Source organism: Dunckerocampus dactyliophorus, chromosome 7 (assembly GCF_027744805.1).
Source record: "Dunckerocampus dactyliophorus isolate RoL2022-P2 chromosome 7, RoL_Ddac_1.1, whole genome shotgun sequence".
In the NCBI taxonomy this organism is placed as follows: domain Eukaryota; kingdom Metazoa; phylum Chordata; class Actinopteri; order Syngnathiformes; family Syngnathidae; genus Dunckerocampus; species Dunckerocampus dactyliophorus.
The window spans coordinates 28,743,214-28,762,079 of record NC_072825.1 but is presented as its reverse complement, the minus strand read 5'-3'; the positions used below and the strand labels follow the sequence as shown (position 1 = coordinate 28,762,079).

Below are 18,866 nucleotides of genomic sequence, written 5' to 3'. Positions count from 1 at the left end.
GTAGTCTGAATTATATTGTAGAAAACAACATAATGCACAAAAGCACTGTACAACCATTTACATTCGTGTACAATTATGTACACCTTTACATAAAAGAGTGTCACAATACATAGTATTTTAAGACTTTTAGTAGAGATGCACGATATCTCTTTTTCAAACAGATACCGATAACTTTCTGCTTCTCAATATGATATCGATAACCGATAACTTTTTCATATCCACTTCTTTAAAATTTAGATTGAACTGTAGTTTGTGCACACCCGGAGGTAAGGACTGGAACAAATTAGGAGTTGACCAACTGCACCTGTTGATTTGTTCTAATCAAATCATGACATTACTACTACCACATCAGTACTATCAGGAGAACCAGAGTATAGAGCGGAGGTTGCCTACCTGCTGTGGCCCAGCAAGGTGCACTGTATTCGGACACATGCTCAGAGCAGCTGGTGTGCTGCTATGGCGGTCAGGAGAAGCGGAGTATAGAGCAAGAGGAGCCACCTGGCGTGGCCCAGCAAGGTGCACTGTATTCGGACACATGCTCCGAGCAGCCGGTGTAACACCACGGAGGTCTCTGGCAAAGCTTTTGCACTTTTTAAACGCCGCGGTGCTGGCATTTCAGGTGGCTGACAAGTTTGTTGTGTGCTCCATGTTTTTTTTTTTTCCTCATCGTGGAGCATTTGCTGCAAATAGCGCGCAAAAGTTCTCTGAAAGTGAATGTTTATTTACAAGTGAACTCAGGGAAAGTTGCGACGTCCTGTTAATGTCGCGGGCAGGAGAAATCAAGGAGCGCTTGATTTGCTCACGGGAGCGTTTTTTCAATGATTGGTTATTGGAGTTATTTTTCATGTTTTCAGATTTATCGGTATGACATCATCATTCCCTCATATCGGTCAATAATTATCGTGCACCCCTAACTTTTAGTGTTCAACTTTTTAAAAAAAAAATCATTTTTTTAAACTCCCAAAACATGGTTTAAAAATCAGCCATCTCACCCATCTAAGAGGCTAATCCTACAAGTTTGTGCAAAGAATCTAATCAGGACCATCAGTGCTCAGCAACAGCGCCCATACAACCGACTTTACCACATTAGAGACACTCCTCATGCAACGAAACAGCCATTAAAACATTGAAACTCTGCCTCTGCTACTAAAAAAGCCTGCACTTGTCTTCATCATGCCTCCATGTTGACTTTTGCAGAGTACTTAGACAAGTGCTTCTCAACTGGTTTGGCCGCGGGGGCCCCAGCATCACTCGTCAATGACAAGCGGCGACCCAAATTGCAGAACTTTCTCAAATATTTTATATTTGCACTGGGTCATCACGTTATTTTTAGCAGCGACCCACTGAAAATGGCTCCCCGACCCACCAGTTGAGAATCACTGACTTAGATGAAGGCTGCATTTACTGACTTACATTTACTATGTGACAAATTGCAAAAAAACCCAAAACAAAACAAAAAAACGTGACTGTCTCAGATCTACTGGAAGAAATCATCCGACGGATAAAATAAATGCACAAGTCCACGAAAGAAGAAAAAGAAAGGAAGTGCTACCTTAGAGATCAGTGAGGCACAAGAAAAAAAAGTATGTGGTCAAAGAAATTCACGTCAATAAAGAAACAAAATGAGAGTGACACATTACAACTTCAAATAAATAACATTAAATAAATTACTGACAGTCAATAAATAAATAAATAGATAAATAACATGGTCACGGTTCAGGAAATAAGGTTGAACGGGCAGATGATTATTGTTGTCGCACTACAGCGTATCCTCTTTGGCTCGCTGATGATGTTTAGGCCTCTTGGGAGCGACACGGTCCCTAAGTTCACTTTGCTGCCCGAGGCGGGACCCTCTCTGTGCATCCTCTTGCTCTGCCGCCGCTCACGTTGAGCAAGTGATCATTGAACTGCGGAGGTTTTGGTCTTGAGGCTGATGAACGCCCTGTATGCCCAATCGCAGAAGAGTTTGAAGTGCTGGAGCAGCTCCTGGCTTGACTGCAGCACGTCGAACTGGTAGGAGAGCTCCGGGGGCAGGGATGGGGTGGCGGGGGTCAGCTTCGGTGCTTGAACCCTCAGCATCTGTCGGCACAACAAGCATTCATTAGAACGGGGGCGTCAAAGTGGTTTTCACTGTGGGACACATGGCAGTTATGGCTACCCTCAGAGGGCCGCCTTTAACTGCAAAACCATAAGTATTATCACCTTATGATATTATTACACATTTCATAATTAGCATTTTCATTTTACGTTTCCGTTGTTTGACAAACAAATTTACGTTGAAATCAGAAGTCTAAGAAATTTGAGTATACAACTATTGTGTATTTTAAATTTTTTAATTATTTTATTTAAATACATACTATAAATATAGACTATAATAGAAATATATATATTTAAGTAAAAATGTACATAAATGATAGTAATAAAATTAATATATATATAAAAATATGTATTTTAAAAACAGTAAAAAAAAAAAAAATGAAGGCTGTCACTAGTCTCTTTAATAGTGGCAGAATATTTGAACCACACTTTAAACCGCGTTATTATGAGTAATGAGGGGTTGCATTCAAAGACATCACGTAATTTCCAAAATACTTAAATGTAGCAAATTGTACATCCGACTTAAGAGTCACGAAGTTTTCTTTATCTTCCTGTTTATTCACACACACACACATAAACACACACACACACACGCGCGCGCGCACACATTGTAAAGCTGTTTTTGTGATGTGTCACTGAATGCATCTCGCGTTCTTGTAATGAGAATAAAAGCGTCGTTCCCAGGCTGAACGGACCAGAGACGTGTGTGAGTTGGAATTGTACTGCTGCTGATTGTGTTTACTACTGCTATCAGTAGAGAGTGTTGTACACTGATGTGAGAGTTGAAGACTGGATAGGAACCAATATCCGGCTAAATAGAGCTACAACAGTCCTTATTGGCTATGGGAGAACCTGCCCATTGTGTTGTGCGTCCTGATTGGCTGTAGAGCATTGTCAATCAATCTCCTTCGTACCGTTTCCTGTTGTGGTCAATGGTTGCTAGCAGACTAGATAACTGGACGACGGCAGGAGCAATATGTTTTAACAGGGATACAAAAATGCTGCAGCCGAACGGCGCCAGGACGAGGTACGGTCAAAGTAGTGAATACGCGTGAGTCACTTAATAATTTATTGTGTCAAACGAAATTTGAACTTTGAGAGTGTTTAAACAACAGAGAAATGTGAGAAAAAAGTTAATGCCTGTCTGAGAAAAGTGCATAAAGTGTATGGTGAGGGGTTTTACAGCCTTAAAACATATATAATAATATATGTATAAAATATGAAAAATTAAGTAAATAAGTAAGTAATTTAATTAATTTAATTTTTAAATCCGAACAATCACCGTCATGTGACCAGAAGTGAGCTTTTATGACAAACCAACATAATATCTGAATATTCCGAGTGACATTGACATTCTTCTGGCATTTTCTTGTCTTTATACTCCCAAAATGAATCGTAGAAGTAATTCCACTTTGTCATAAAGTTGAGACGAGCCTTGGAAAGCGGAAGACGACGGACTTATGCGCATACGTTATTTCTTCTTCTATGATATGGTGTCTTTTCACAGCGCCACACGTGCGTGTGTCTTTTTTATTACATTATTTTCACTCAATTGTTGACTCTAAATTGTCCATAGGTATGAATGTGAGAGTGAATGGTTGTTTGTCTATATGTGCCCTGCCATTGCCTGGCGACCAGTCCAGGGTGTACCCCGCCTCACGCCCCTAGTCAGCTGGGATAGGCTCCAGCATACCTGTGACGCTAGTGAGGATAAGTGGCATAGAAGATGTATGGATGGATAATATCGGCTTCTGCCATGAGATCTGGCCGATCCCGTTGCCGTATCACGTTCGTAAGTCTGAGCCACACTCCAACACGGTAGGTGCGCTAATGCGCCTCAAAGCTGGTTGCCATTCAACAGGAAGAAGAAAACACAACACCACCATGCAGACAGCAGTGTACAGTGGTGAAGTTAGTTTCACGTTGGACGTCGGATATTCGGCTCCGTAGCTACAGCGGTAGTTCCCCGTCACTGTGCCCGGACTGCTTTGCCATTGTACGGGGAGCTCGCACGTAGTGGCGCAGCTACATGGTGGCCATGGCCACCCCACTGGCCATCTAGACATTTCAGGTATCAACTTTTTGCCACCCCAATGTGAGTAATGGTCTCACCTTGGCCACACCAATGAAAAATTTCTGGCTCTGCCAGTGCTTGCACAGGTAGTGCTGCTCTAACCGCTGGTTGCTGATACTAGGGACCGTCAATAAATCACTATTATATTATATTACTGTATTGTAAATCACACCATAAATTGATCTATAACCATGTCAAATGATTAGTCCTACCCTAAAAGTATTTTGCACGCCCATTTTTTCCATTTTTTGCATCTTTTATTAGATTAGGGACCTGACTCACACAGGTTTGTTGCGAAAGCCAAACAATATTTTTGGTCATGCTGTGCAATAAAAAAGTAAATTCAGCAATACTTTGGATGCATTATTTTTAATGCTTTGAAGAGCTGTAACCATATTCATAACCTTGTAAGCGCTCTTACATTAATAAAGCTATTACATTGCATCTGCAACTATGTCTTCTTTAACCACAAGCATGGATATGATTGTTTGTTGAGAATTTGGTAGCAATGAAAAGTTAGAAAAGTTAGCAAAAGCTACATCCGTTTCTGATATACTGACCAAGATTGTGTAGTGATGTATTGCATAATAAAATGTAAGGATTTTTGTAATTTCATTCGTTGACACAAAAAACACTCAATCTATGGTGATAAAATAAGTGTAAAAAGTAAAAAAAGCAACTTGAAAAAAATGAAAATGGAAAAAAACGGAATTTAGGAAAAAATGAAACGGAATTTGAGAAAAAATAAAAGGGATTTCAACTCTGCTGGTTGTGCAACCCTTTTTTGCCTCAATTGATCAATTACCACAAACGCTTCAATTAACACCTCTAGTAGTTACCCGCCGGCAGATGCGTGCAGTAGCAGTTCTGGACATCTGGCAACATGTGGCCTGGGGCCCATGGCTCGTTAATGACTGACGACGTCAGGGTCCGGGGGCGCCTGAGTGCATCTTTAATTAGCGCTTGCTCAGAAAACAGCCGTGGCCGTAGGCGACCTCCTGCTTGGCAATTGTTTCATCGATTCAATGACGCCCATTCAAAGTAGTGCGCAGCTTTAAGGCCCTGTCCACACGACAATGTTTTGGGGATTTTTTTTGGTGGGTTTAAAAAAAATTTGCATCCACACTGTGTCGGATTAGTAAATAGTTGCATCCGGACGGGTGAAAAGGATGTAATACACAAGGAACACCAACGTGTGGCGCTGTGAACAGACACGCAGACGGGACCATGTGAAACCAAACTATAGAAGAAGAAAGAACGCATGCATTATGCTGGCTTGTCATCAAAGCTCACTCCTGGTCACGCGACGGCAACGGGTCTGTGACGTGTTCATTTCTGTAAAACAGTGGAGAAGACAAGCCGCCGTTTTTCAGATTTTGCCACTCTGGAAGCCGTTTTAAAAAAATACCATTTCAGGTCAACCAGAATGCCGTTTCTGTGTGGATGAAAGGCTGAAACCATAAAATACTTTGTCGTTTTAACCTGAAAAGGTTTCCGTGTGGCTAACCCCTAAGACAGGGGTGTCAGACTCAATCACACAGGGGGCCAAAACTCAATGCCTACTTTAGGCTGTGGGCCGAACTGGACATTACCCCCCACTGCACCCGCCCACTTTGTATCTTTCTTATTATTCATCCTGAAAGTTTCAACACTTGTATATTTCTGCATATTGAAAGTATTAAAAAGCTTCTTGTTGGTGAATGAAGCACACTTATGCTCGTTTCAAGTTGCCAACATGACAGGACATGCACCAATAATCCAGGCAAAAAACCCCCCCCAAAACGTCTCACTGCCACTGACAAATAGATAAGCAGCCTACATACTTTTTGTCCCGGTTCCTCGCGCGTGCAGTGCCGGGATTGGAACATTCAATATAATGCACCCTGTGGTTGCGTTTTAGGATGGGACAAAATGCACATGACAGCTGGTGAATGTGTTTTTATGTGGACATAAATTCTTTTTTTTAAACTTCACTCGTGTGGGTAGATTATGCATCTCCCAGCATGTAGTTAAAAGTTAAGCTGTAGTTGAAATGATCACTTTATACCTCTTTGAGGTGTTATTTTGTACAGACAGGGTGTAACAATTGAAGTGCTGTCGTGTACAGTTAGATTATTTGTATTTTGACTTTTTGACTTAATCTGGAATCGTTGTGAATTTTGTGCTATATACAATATTGTTTCCACTTGTAAAATGAAAATGCCAGAGGAGTAGTTTATACCGGAGGAATCGCTTTATTAGCACTTTATTTGATAAGGTCCGTGACGCAGGCCAACTCAGTGCTGTTTGCCAAACAGTTCCGCAGGCTGGATGAAACTGCAGAGCCCCCGGGCCTGAGTTTGACACATACACTCTAAAAGGTTTTCCAGGGACACTTGAAAGACTTGGGGTCAGTTGTGTACCTGATGGTGCAGCAGGTTGATGAGCGACTTCATCTCCTTGATCACCTCCACCAGCTTGGGCAGTGCGGGGTGGTGGTGCTTCTTGGAGACCTTGTTCAGCCACTCAAAGTGGTGCTCGTACAGCTTCAGGTCGGCGTGGAGCTGCGAGAGCGTGGGCTTGAGCTTTTGGAAAAGGACAAGAAAAACACGAGAGACTAAGCATGGGTGTGGTATGATGTGCTGTAACCAAAACAAGGCCTGCAGCCTCTCGCTCGCTCTCTCCCCCTCTCAGAGGAAGAACCACACCATCAGAGCATTACCTGAAGGTTGTGGAGATCATGGGCCGATCTGTTGCTCATTTCTGGCAGAGACCTGAACCTGTGGGGCTCAACGTCGGAGTCGAAAGCATGCGCCCTCTGAAGGGGGAAAAGCAGCGGGTCAGTGTCAGCATGAGGAAAGTATGAGACGGGTTTCCTGCACTTTCAGACAGTAGCGCTCACTTGAGGAACGTGCGGTCGACGGGGTCGGGGTGAGTTCACCCGCACTCCCCCCAAATGTCAAGAATGAGGAGCAAAATGACCCAAAAAAACCACAGGATGTTTTCTGCACACAACAAGGCACTCAAACGCTGCGAGAGCGACAGCACACAGCTGAAGGGAAACTCCAGGGTCGCTATAAAAAGATGCAATGACGCAATGCTGCCCACTGCCCGGCTACGGGCTGGGTTGTCATCCACGTCTGGGCTCTTTCACAGCGCCTGTAGTACCCATGTAAGCCGCCAGAGGGGGCTCGACAATGTGAATGCAGGTCTATGGGGGCACTTTGAGCAGGACAATTGAGCAAAAAGCAAGCTAATGAATGTAAATACATGGAGATGAGTCATTTCCATCCACTAGACGAGAGGAACATAACAACATTAAGGTGATTAGGGAGATGTTTTCCTGCAAACATGTTGTTTCCTTAACCTGTTTTGCTGTCTGCTTGTTTGTGTGTTGATGGTTTTTTTCTGTCTTGCGTCATAAAAGCTCACTTATGTTTTGTCTCTGCTGCTTTTGTCCTCTACCAGGTACACCCCTCCCCACACACACACACACCAGCTCCATGATCTCTTCATCTCTTGCGGTTTTCAGCTCCGTCTTTCTCAGCCTTTTAATCCTCCCTCCCTCTCTCCCTTCTCTCTCTCTCTCTCTTTCTCTCGCTCGCTCCCCACTGCGGCCCATGACCTCACCCGGCAAAACTTAGCGTCCAGCCTGTTTCTTCCTGAATGCAAATGCAGGAATGTGATAAATCTTTTTTTGATTTTTATCAAGCCCCTTTGCTGTAGCGACCAAAAGTAAAACACTAAACACCACACCGACACAACCCTGACTATTTACAGAAACCTCAACTCACACACGCCGCACCGCAAAAATGCACACATACAAGTGTATCTTTGCCATCATATGGACACACTCGGCCACATTTACACCGTTTTTGTCACATAAACTTATGTAAACTTATATATGTATACACACCACGCTTTTTAAAGCGTGACTTTCATTGCTCTTCTAGCCGGGACTTTCCACGGATTCCTATTCTATTTATCTTTCCAAACGATGTCCTCTTTTTAGCAAAATTCCACACAATAAGAAAAAAGTCAGTCTTCCATGCTAGTGAAGGGTCTAATACTGTCCCCCAACGCACCTTCATGGCTCTTTTCTCACATCTGCACCACAGCTTGGACAACGGTACATCACGCACATACAATACATCCCCACTACTCGCCAGTCATACAGACACCCATTTTCACGCTCCAGTACAACACAGGGGTGTCCAAAGTGTGGCCCTTGGGCCATATGTAGCCTCGCAGCACATTCTAAAAATATAATTTTACAAGAAAACTAAAAAAATGACAGCAAAAATGGAAAAATCAACAGTCAAAACTTTGGAAAAAAAAAAAGTTGTAATCTAACAAGAATGACGTCGTAATATTATGAAGAAAAATAACCTCATTTTAGTAGCATAAAGTTCAACTATTAAAGAACAATTTTTTTTTTTAAGTCGTAATATTAGGAGAAACAAACAAAACAACAAATCAAGTTGTAATGTTTGGAAAATTAGGTGGCAGAAAACGTTATAATGTGACGAGAATAAAGTCAAAATATGAAAAGGAAAAATTTCTGCTCTAACAAGAAAAAATGGTAATTTTCCCAGAATAACGTCGTACTAAATAAAACGTCATTTTAGTAGCAAGTTGAACTATTAAAGAAAAATGGCGTATTATTATGAGAAACAAACAAAACAACAAATAAAGTTGTAATTTTTGGAACATCAAGTTGGGAAAAAAGTTATAATATTACAAAAATAAAGTCAAAATATTATGGGATAAAGTCATAATTTTGAGAAGAAAGCCAAAATAATTGGAAAATGTAAAAAACCCCAGCAAAATTGGAACAATCTGCGGTAGTTTTAAAGTGATTTAAAAAAAAGTTGTAATACGATGAGAAACAAACAAAACAACAAATAAAGTTGTAATTTCTGGAACGTCAGGTTGCAAGTTATACTGTTATGAGAAAAAAGTCAAAATATGATGGGAATAAAGTCATAATTACGAGAAAATGAAATTTACAAGAAGAGAGTAGAAATAATTTGGAAAAAAACAACAGCAGAAATGGAAAAAAACAGCTGTAATTTTCCAGAATAAAGTCAAAATATTAAGAGAAAAAGTTGTATTCTAACGAGAAAAAAAGTCACAATTTTATGAGAATAATAATATATGATAATGTAATATGATATAATATGAGGGAGAATACACTAGGTCCCCTACTAACGAACATCCGATGTGCAAACTTTCGGAAATACGAACACAAGCCGACTGGTCTTTTTTTTCATGTGTTTTGCCTTATAAGTCCATATTTATACTGCTACATGCTTGACCAGCAGAGGGCACTGTGACACTGCTAATGGGACCAACAGATACAGGAAGACGAGGAAGAGGAGAGAGGAAGGCTAAGAGTTGTATTATACAACCCGGACAGAGCGTGTGATTAAAGTTTATGAAGAGTTAATAGGCCTGCTTAATTCTACACCACCCACAGAACACTACCTCTTTTAGAAGAGTCTAACCACGACGACCATTTGTCCTTTTTTCAATAACTCCTCCTCCTCCTCCACCACAACGACGTATGCTCGACCACTCCTCTTCAAAGGTAAATAACATTTATCATTACGTATTATTATATCACTTTTATTATTGTTTTTTTTCATTAATTATCCTCGTTTAATATTACTACTGCATCCAAACTCATATTTACATACATACACATATACTGTATATGTATACACGTACATGTAGTACCTATATCATTGCTAATATTACCTTTTCCCCCACTTAAGAACGATTCGACTTAAGAACGGTCGTCTGGAACCAGTTGTGTTTGTTAGTTAGGGACTTAGTGTAATGCCATTTTAGTAGCATAGAAATATTAAAGAAATAATAAAGAAAAAAGAGGCAAAATATTATGAGAAACAAACTAAACAAAATTAAGTTAACATTTTGGGGAACTTAGGTTGGGGAAAAAGTCCAAATATTATGGGAGTAAAGTCAAAATGTTGTGAGACGAAAGTCACAATATTACGAAAAGAAAATTTACGAAGATTATTTAGAAGAAAGTTTAAATATTTGGGGGAAAAAAACAACAGCAGAAATGGGGAAACAAAAGCGCAAAGAGTGAAGTTGATATTAATAAGAATTTTTTTCACCTATATGACAAAGCTGAGATGAAATATATAGAACTTGTTATCATATCTACATGTGCTGCTTTACAAAATATCAAAGTGGCAAAGTCGCATCCTTTCATTTTTCACTATGTGGCCCTTGCTGGAAAAAACGCCACATTTGAAGCGAGTGTGGCGAGGGATTACTGTACGGATGTGCTCCAATGCTTTTCATTTTCCAACCAGTTGTGCTCAAATTTTACACACATGTGCTTCTCAGGCCCCTAAAGGTGTGTGTCATGCCAATTTGATTAGCCACCCCAAAGTTACAGCGGGTGTTTTGCAGAGCACATTGGGGGTCAACTTTGGGGTGTAGAAACAGAAAAAAATTTATTATGACTACTATATTGGGTAATATGAGTGCAAAAGTGACAATAGGGGTGTGATTTCATGTCTGGAGGGTTCTAATAATGTTAAAAAGCATATTTAGAAAGTCATAAACAGGTTTTATATGAATTATAGATCTTATTATGTCTACTGTATTGGGTAATACAAGTATAAAGGTGACTATGAGGTGTTTTTTCATGTCGAGAGGGCTCTATAATGTTAAAAAGCATATTTAGAAGATGGTAAACAGGTTTTATATGTCTTAAATGTCTTATTTTCTCTTATGTGTACTATATTAGGTAATAGGAGTGTAAAGGTGACTATATTGGTGTTATTTCATGTCTAGAGGGCTCTATAATGTTAAAAAAGTGTATTTAGAAGATGGTAAACAGGTTTTATATGTCTTAGGTGTCTTATTTTCTCTTATTCTGTGTACTATATTAGGTAATAGGAGTGTAAAGGTGACGATAAGGGTGTTATTTCATGTCTAGAGGGCTCTAATAATGTTAAAAAGCGTATTTGGAAGGTCATAAACAGGTTTTCTGTGGTCTAACTACCAAAATATTCCATTTATTAATACTGAATCTGACATGGTGGAAATTCATGAACGCGGTCGGGTCTGGAACCAAATCGAGGGATGACTGCAGAGCGACATGGTCACACAGTTTCTTGTGACATACATTAATTTGGTAATTAAACACAGTTTTGCAGAGCACATTGGTGTCAACTTTGGGGTGTAGTCACAGCGCCACCATGTGGTGCATTTGTCAGATTTGAGTGCAGATGTATTTTCTGGGATTCCCGAGCATATTTACACGCAGCAAATTGTACTTCCGCCGTAAGAGTTCCGCCAGTGAGTGATAAGAATATCCACTTATTGTTTTTCTTTGTCTTTCTATTTATTTAGACCACACGCACATAATAAAGATGTTGTTGTGATTTTCGAAATGTCAGTGAATGCATCTTGCGGTTGTTCAGTCACAATGAGGAAGTGTGGTTCCAAGGAGGACGAGAGACATGTTTGTGAGGAGGAGATACATATATGGTGTTGGAATTGCTCTGATGTTGACTTGCTCAGGTCAGAATAAAGTTCTAAAATAGTGGCAGACTCTGCGGGGGACGCTACCCTGTGCCACGCCGTCTGTTGTCGTAACAGAGAGGCGTGGCTTGCCTGTACATTCATTGCCTTAAACATTTTAACGTACTTAATAGGGCTGTCAAAGGTAACGGAAGTTTCCTTTTAATGGCACTATTTTTTTTGACGCACGATTAACGTGTGCAAGTGCAGTTTGACCCTCGGCCCACACCGTAGTGTGAGGAAACACAGCGGTGACTGTGGCGCTACAAGTGGGAACAAATATTGAGCAGAAATGGAGAAAGAAAAGGGTATTTTAATTTGTAAGTTTAGCTTCAAAGCCCTGGCAGATGGCTCACCGAACAAGCCCAAAGTTATTTGTATTGCTGTGAGTTGAGTTGTCACAGACTACGTCGCCTGCCAAAGAGAAGCGAGAAGTTACTGAAGCACTGCTGGTATTTTTTATTGTCATTTATAGAGTGGTACCTTGGCTTATGAGTGTCCCAACTAACAAGTGTTTTTTAGATGCGAGCAGTCTCTCGACTGATGTTTTGCTTTGAACTACGAGCTAAAATTTGGGTCATGAGCTGCTATTTATGGGCAGGCATAGCCGAGGACAGCTATTTGGGGGCTTGTGTCAATGTGACCATGACTGAAGACGAGAATGGATGTAAACAACATCAGCAGCGCGCTAGCTAGTCACCGGGGAAAATTTTCAACACGTCAGCAAAACATACGTACATTATAGCCATCTAATTGATCTTCTTTATCATGTATTGTGTAAAACTAAGACAGGAACAACGTCAAATTAAAAGCACAAAATGCATACAGAGCCACCATCCTCCAGGACCAGCCTGGACTTTGTTTTTCCAACAAATATTCATTCACATTACCACTCAATAAGGTCATCAAATCTTATCTTTATGCATTCTCACATAGTATCAGCATTAGGGAGAAAATATGAGGTGAAAGAAAAAGGGTAAAAATACAGTATAGTAGTCTATATTAATCTGTGCAGCATGGGACAAATTTAGATGGTGCGTTCAAGGACCATCAAATAAAGTGGGACAAAACGGTGCATGTATTAAACATGCAAAAAGTCTGGGATTTCTTAGTTTTTTTGTGGATTTCTAATTTTTTGAATAAAATAATGGCCCATATTTGCAAACTTGATATCCATTTACATAAAGTTTGATGTAGTTATTGTTGTAGTTGCGTAGCCAATCATTTACCACAAAGAGATTTACATCCCTACTTATTATACTGTAGATAAAAGGTGTGTTAACTATGTCCAAAATGTGATTAATCACAATTAAATATTTTAATCGATTGACAGTCCTACTAATTAATGAAATCAATTATTATTTTTTTTACAATTTTTGACAGCCCTGCAGCGCTTCAGGAGAACAGTTAGCTTGCACATTATGGGATGTCCTCATTTTGTCACATGGCTATGGAACGACACAATCAAGACTAGAGAGAGTATGCATCTATTTTTAGCGTTATCTCCCAAACAAAAGCGTTTTGGGTTTTGCATAATGCAAAAATAGAATCTGGATCAGGCATGTGAAACCAAAGATATGATCCCCATTTGTTTTCATCTGTTCTAAAGTAATTCTGATTTCCCTACCCACACCTTTAGCCATCGGCGTGTTGCTACAATACAGGGGGTGGGGGGCACTTCCAGCGTCTAGCCACAGAAGGCAAACATGTTTTCATGTAAACATCTGACATTGTTTGTTGTCATTTCACGGATGGAATGCGTCCTGGCTGCAGGAAAAAATGTTGGCATGCGTTTCAGGGCTTTTTTTTTTGTAGGCCATTGACGTCTAGTTTTGCAAGTCAGGTGACAAAGCTGAGAGGTTGCTGAGTCAGACCTGTCATGCTTTCTGGTCCGGTGTGAGGTCACTCAGTCGAAAAGCCTGCACATGGACTCCGGCCAGGCTGTCATCAGTTAAATCAGCTTAAGTCTGACGGGAGTCCTACGCAAACCCTCAGCTCATGAATGCATGCAAAGAGGCTACCTTTGCTTTAAAGCTGTCATGTAAGCTCTGATGCAATGGCCATCACAAGCCTTGGTGATGACGGCTACATTTACATGACAACAACCTTGGACAGAAGACAAATCCAGTGAAAATGATGATACATTGTCTATACATTTTCTGTTTATGAAACAAAATAACTTTAATATAATGTAATTTAATTTAATACAAATTAATTTCATTAAATTAGTTTAATTTAAATTAATACAAAGTAATGTTATTAATTATTTAAATCAAGTGCAAATCAAGTGCTCCTTTTTTTCTCCCGCTTGTGACGCAAAAAAGCCCATGGAGCACACAAAAAAACCTTATCAACCACCTGAAACGCTAGCGCCGCGGTGTTTGAAAAGTCTGCAAGGTTTGTCAAAGACCTCCGGCTGCTCGGAGCATGTGCCCGAATACAGTGCACCTTGCTGCGCCACACCAGGTGGCTGCCTCCCGCTCTATACTCTGGTTCTCCTGATAGTAGTGATGTGGTAGTACTGTAGTAATGTCACGGCGTTTGATTAGGACAAATCAACAGGTACAGTTGGTCAAATCCTAATTTGTTCCAGCCCTTCTTACCTCCAGGTGTGCACAAACTACAGTTACATCGGGTACTGGTACCATATCGGTCTTGAGAAGCAGAAAGTTATCGGTATCAGTGTAGAAAAAAAAAAAGTTTATCTCTAGTCAAAAAATATGTATATTTAAGCAAATTTTACACATTTATTGCCTGAAGTAAACATAAAAATAACTAAATGAAGTAAAATACAAATATAAGGCATTCAGAAGGCGCATTCAAAGACATGATGACATGTAGCATTCTACAGTCACCAGGTATCAGTAATATTACTGTAATGTTCGGTGAGGAAGAACATTTTAGCAAGATTGTTTGAGAAACGGCTATGAAACAAAACATCTTTGGACTTGGCAACTAATCCATCGGTCTAGTGAGTATAAAAGTGTATTACATGTATGCTGGTATTCCATATTCCAAAGCATTCTGATCACAGTCCATAGGGGGCGCGCTAGTCTCATTTTTGCTCAAATCAGGACACCCCATGGTGTAACTCTTCTACTGCTTCACACAGAACACCCGCTGTAACTTTAGTGTGTTTAGCAGAATCACCCGGAAATTTGGTACACATCTTTACAGGGCCAAGTGGCACGTGTGTAAAATTTGAGCGAAATTGGTTGAAAAACATGGACGCCATCGAGGAAAGCATTAGAGCATAACTGTACAGTAATTCCTCGCCACTTCGCACTTCAAATGTCGCGGCTTCACGGTTTCTCAAAAATATATAAATTTCTAAGTCATGCTGTTTTGTGTTTCAAGTACGGCCTATTATTAGTAAAAAAATATGCATATTTTAGCAAATTCTAGGTATGTTTTGCCCAAATGAAGCATTTCCAAGCATAAAAATGGCTAAATGAAGTCAAATGCAAATATAACGCATTCAGAGCATTCAAAAAGGTTGTGATGATATGTCGTATAACTAGGTGTCAGTAATGATATTTTAATGTTGGGTGAGACACACAAGCGAGCTGAAACTCAACTCTGAGCCCCTGACATCGCTTCCTGTCCCCTAGCACTGGAACACATTTATTGCAACACACACAAGCACGAGTCTTATTTATGTCTTAAAGGTCTTATTTCCTCTTATTATGTCTACTATATTGGGTAATAGGAGTGTAAAGGTGACTCTCAGGGTGTTATTTCATGTCTAGAGGGCTCTAATAATGTTAAAAAGCGTATTTAGAAGGTCATCAACACCTTTACTATGCGCTAAAAACCAAAATATTCCATTTATAAATGAGGAATCCTGCTTTGTGGAAATTCATCAGGGTTGGGTATGGAACCAATTAACCGCAATAAACGAGGGATTAGCGTGCTACTACGTGGGAAGCAAAATAGCCCGTCAACGCGAGTTGTGGTTGCTTGCTGTCAGGAAAACACTGCCCCCTAGTGCTTTGGTAGAGAACTGCAAGACAAGAGCAATAGATGTTTATGCTGGAGTAATTCCATTACTATTCCAATGACTTTTGGGAAAGTAACCAGTAGTAACTATAACCAATTCCTTTTTTAAAAAAGTAATTTGCCCATGACGTGTGATATATGTGTGAATTCCAGCAGTACCTATAAAGCGCCTCTAGGTGACAGTGTTCCCTCTCCATTTGGCATCTTCAAAGACTTTTAGTTGTGTCAATCCCATTGAAAATGACTGTCCAATTTTTTTGATGCCCCCTACTGGTGGAAAATCACATCACACCGAACATGATATTTCCCATTCCACTTTTTCTGCGTGGAGGCATGTCTCAGGCGGTAGTGTTTGTGGGTTCAATCCCCAGTTACAACCCAGTTTCAACACATTTAAAATTCAGCTTATTTTTTTCTCCCCCATTCTTTGGCCGTCAACTACTTCCTCATTTTTTATCCGATTGAAACCGTTGCAACATCAAAATGTTCAGCTCGTTCAGGAAACGTGGGTTATCTACCTTTTAAAAGACAAAAATCCTCACATTTATTGTAATTCCATGTTTTCCGCAACACCCGTCCCCACTGAAAATGAATGGACAATTTTAACCAGTGGCACACAGCTTATTTGTCGCCCCCTCCTGGTGGAAAACTATACTAGCACAACATTTCTCACATATTCGACCAATTCAAGCTACTGCGACATTTGAACATTTGTTGTAAATATTTCTATATCCATTCTCCATTTCATGCATGTATTCATACATTTCTACAGCATTTCAGGATAGCTTCAGCTTTCCAACTATTCCTCCATCCTTCCTACATTTCAACACATATGTTACTATTTTAATTCCACATTTCAACGCATATGTTCCTACATTCATTCCACATTTCTACAACATTTCAGTTCAGCTTCAGCTTTTCATCATTCACGTGCAATTTCTACTGAAATTGCTTCATGTATTGGTAGTTTCATGATACGCCGGCTAACTAAGCTGCAAACTCGCGTGTACAGTTGGGAATGTTATTATAAGATAAGTATTTAATTCCTGTATAGTAATCCTTTGTTTTTTTACAGTTAAACGGGTCCACACCCAACCCTGATAAGTGAATTTCCGCCAAGTAGGTGTTACTGTATATAAATTGAGCAATGGTTTATTGGTGATAATCTATGAATGAAATGTGTTTAATATTGTTGAATGAGGCATGTCTATATTGTGGAGTTGTCGATTATTGTTGCGTCAAGTCTTTTATTCCCTGACGTAATCACTTATATTTGTCCAGTTCCTTGATGTCCTTTGTCAACAAGTACTTAGGTTTCCTCCTGATGTGGATTTTTGTTTGAATTTCTCCCTGCTTCCTTGTGTCTCGTGCTTTCTTGGCCATGTTTGATACGTTTTTGAGTATGTTTAAGACCTCAAAATGAATGAAAATGTCAAAGTAGCGCCCCACAAGCTTTCCATTTTTATACTTGCGGTTCTCAGTGGAAGAAGTTTGGACCCACTTGCTGTAAATGGTAAATATTCAGCTTCTTTTGGTCCTCCATTTAAGTTTTTTTGCTTAAATTTCCCCCTGTTTCCTTAAGTCTTGTGCTTTCTTGGTGATTTACACTTGTGGTCCTCAGTGGAAGAAGTTTGGACCCCCTTGGTGGTAACTGTAAATGGTCAGCTTCCTTTGGTCCTCCATATAACTTTTTTTGCTCAAATTTCCCCCTGCTTCCTTAAATCGCCAGCTTTCTTGGTGATGTTTGCAAGATTTGGTACGTTTTTGAGTATGTTTAAGACCTCAAAATGAAAGAAAATGTGACGAGTGTCAAAGTAGTGCCCCACAACCTTTCCGTTTTTATAATTGCGGTCCTCTGTGAAAGACGTTCCAAACGTCTTTCACAGAGTGTCAACGTTCAGGACTAAAGGGCACAAGCCTGAGCAATGCACCTGACACCCTGATCCTGATCTCAGGAACTGATGACACGGTGAAGTCTAGCACTTACCAGCAGTTCCTGGGTGAGCTTCATGAGATTTTTGGTCTGATTGGACAGCTTGTCCATGTCGCTGGGCCGCCGCTGAGGCACCGGGGAGGCAGACATGAAGACAGGCAGCTGGGCCAACAGCAGCGACAAGAGCAGAGACGAGGAGGAGTCCAGCAGCACTGCAGCAGGAGAAGAGGAAGAAAACGGAAGCAATTAACGAGGGAAGCACCGTCATCTGGCTGTAATGATGATGACCTCAGGCCGCGGCTGTCAACTCCGGGGAAGATATTGCAGCATAATATAAACAATAGCTCCAGACTTGGCTGGTGTAGCACCTCGCTGACAGATTGCTGTTTTTACAGGCAGATCATGAAACACATCAGCATCACTCCTGGACGGGGAAGAAGCAGCGCCATGAATGCTGCTGATTGTCACACCTGCAACTGGATAGGTGCATGTGTTGCTGCTATAAATTATATAGCAGAGCAGAACGGGGGCCAAGTCAGACTCTGCAAAACAGTAAGCTCATTCATTCTTTCTGCCTTTCAACTTCAAATACAAGCCCATGTAAAGTATTAAAAAAAAGGGGTTGGACCACAGCGGTGCTTGATAATTACAGGTGGACCGCAAGGCGAAATAACACACCGGGATAATTTCAGGACAGCAACACACACACAAAAATAAACATACTTTTCAATATTTGAATAAATTCCACTCACATAGCCACTTACATTTCATATTGGTTGGAATCCAACACAACGGAAACCCCAATCAGCAGGCAAAATCAATAAATATGAAAAATAAATCAATTGCACTCCAGAAAGTGTTATCCTTGTCAGTCAAAATGAGGAGCAAAATGTGTCCAGTGAAGACAAGCAGAAGTGAAAAAACTTATTTCTTTTCTTTTCTTTTTTTTTTTTTTGGCGTTTGGAGCAAAGTTGTGAGATGTCTTTATGGAAGGTTAGAGAGACACTTGGATAGAGTGTAGATAGACAGATAGATAGAAAAAGAAAATGCAGAGAGAGAAGGGATGCGATGTGTGCTAAGTCCCAATTTTTGCAAGTGAAGTGTTTAGGCTTGTTTAAAACTTCCTTTATAAAGACGTCGGGCCTATGACACATCGGCAGTGACTCACTTCATTCATAAAAACACACACACACACACTCTCTCTCTTTTTCTCTCCCCTCC

The 18,866-nt window shown here is 40.3% G+C and overlaps 1 protein-coding gene and 1 long non-coding RNA gene across 2 annotated transcripts in view; one reads left to right on the top strand and one right to left on the bottom strand.

Annotated features, from left to right (window-relative positions):
- Positions 1-365: 365 nt before the first annotated feature.
- On the bottom strand, positions 366-18,700 carry il11a (interleukin 11a). The gene is made up of 5 exons (XM_054781146.1): positions 18,410-18,700; positions 17,700-17,857; positions 6,873-6,968; positions 6,574-6,735; positions 366-2,079 (listed from the first exon to the last, which is right to left on the bottom strand). Exons 1-5 carry the CDS (start codon positions 18,414-18,416, stop codon positions 1,900-1,902), a joined length of 603 nt encoding a protein of 200 aa, XP_054637121.1. The 5' UTR covers positions 18,417-18,700; the 3' UTR covers positions 366-1,899.
- LOC129184805 (uncharacterized) overlaps positions 3,020-18,866 on the top strand; it is a 37,157-nt gene continuing 21,310 nt past the window's right edge. Inside the window, exons 1-2 of the long non-coding RNA XR_008571966.1 lie at positions 3,020-3,124; positions 17,748-18,197. This is a non-coding gene — a long non-coding RNA (uncharacterized LOC129184805). The remainder of the gene's footprint in view (positions 3,125-17,747; positions 18,198-18,866) is intronic.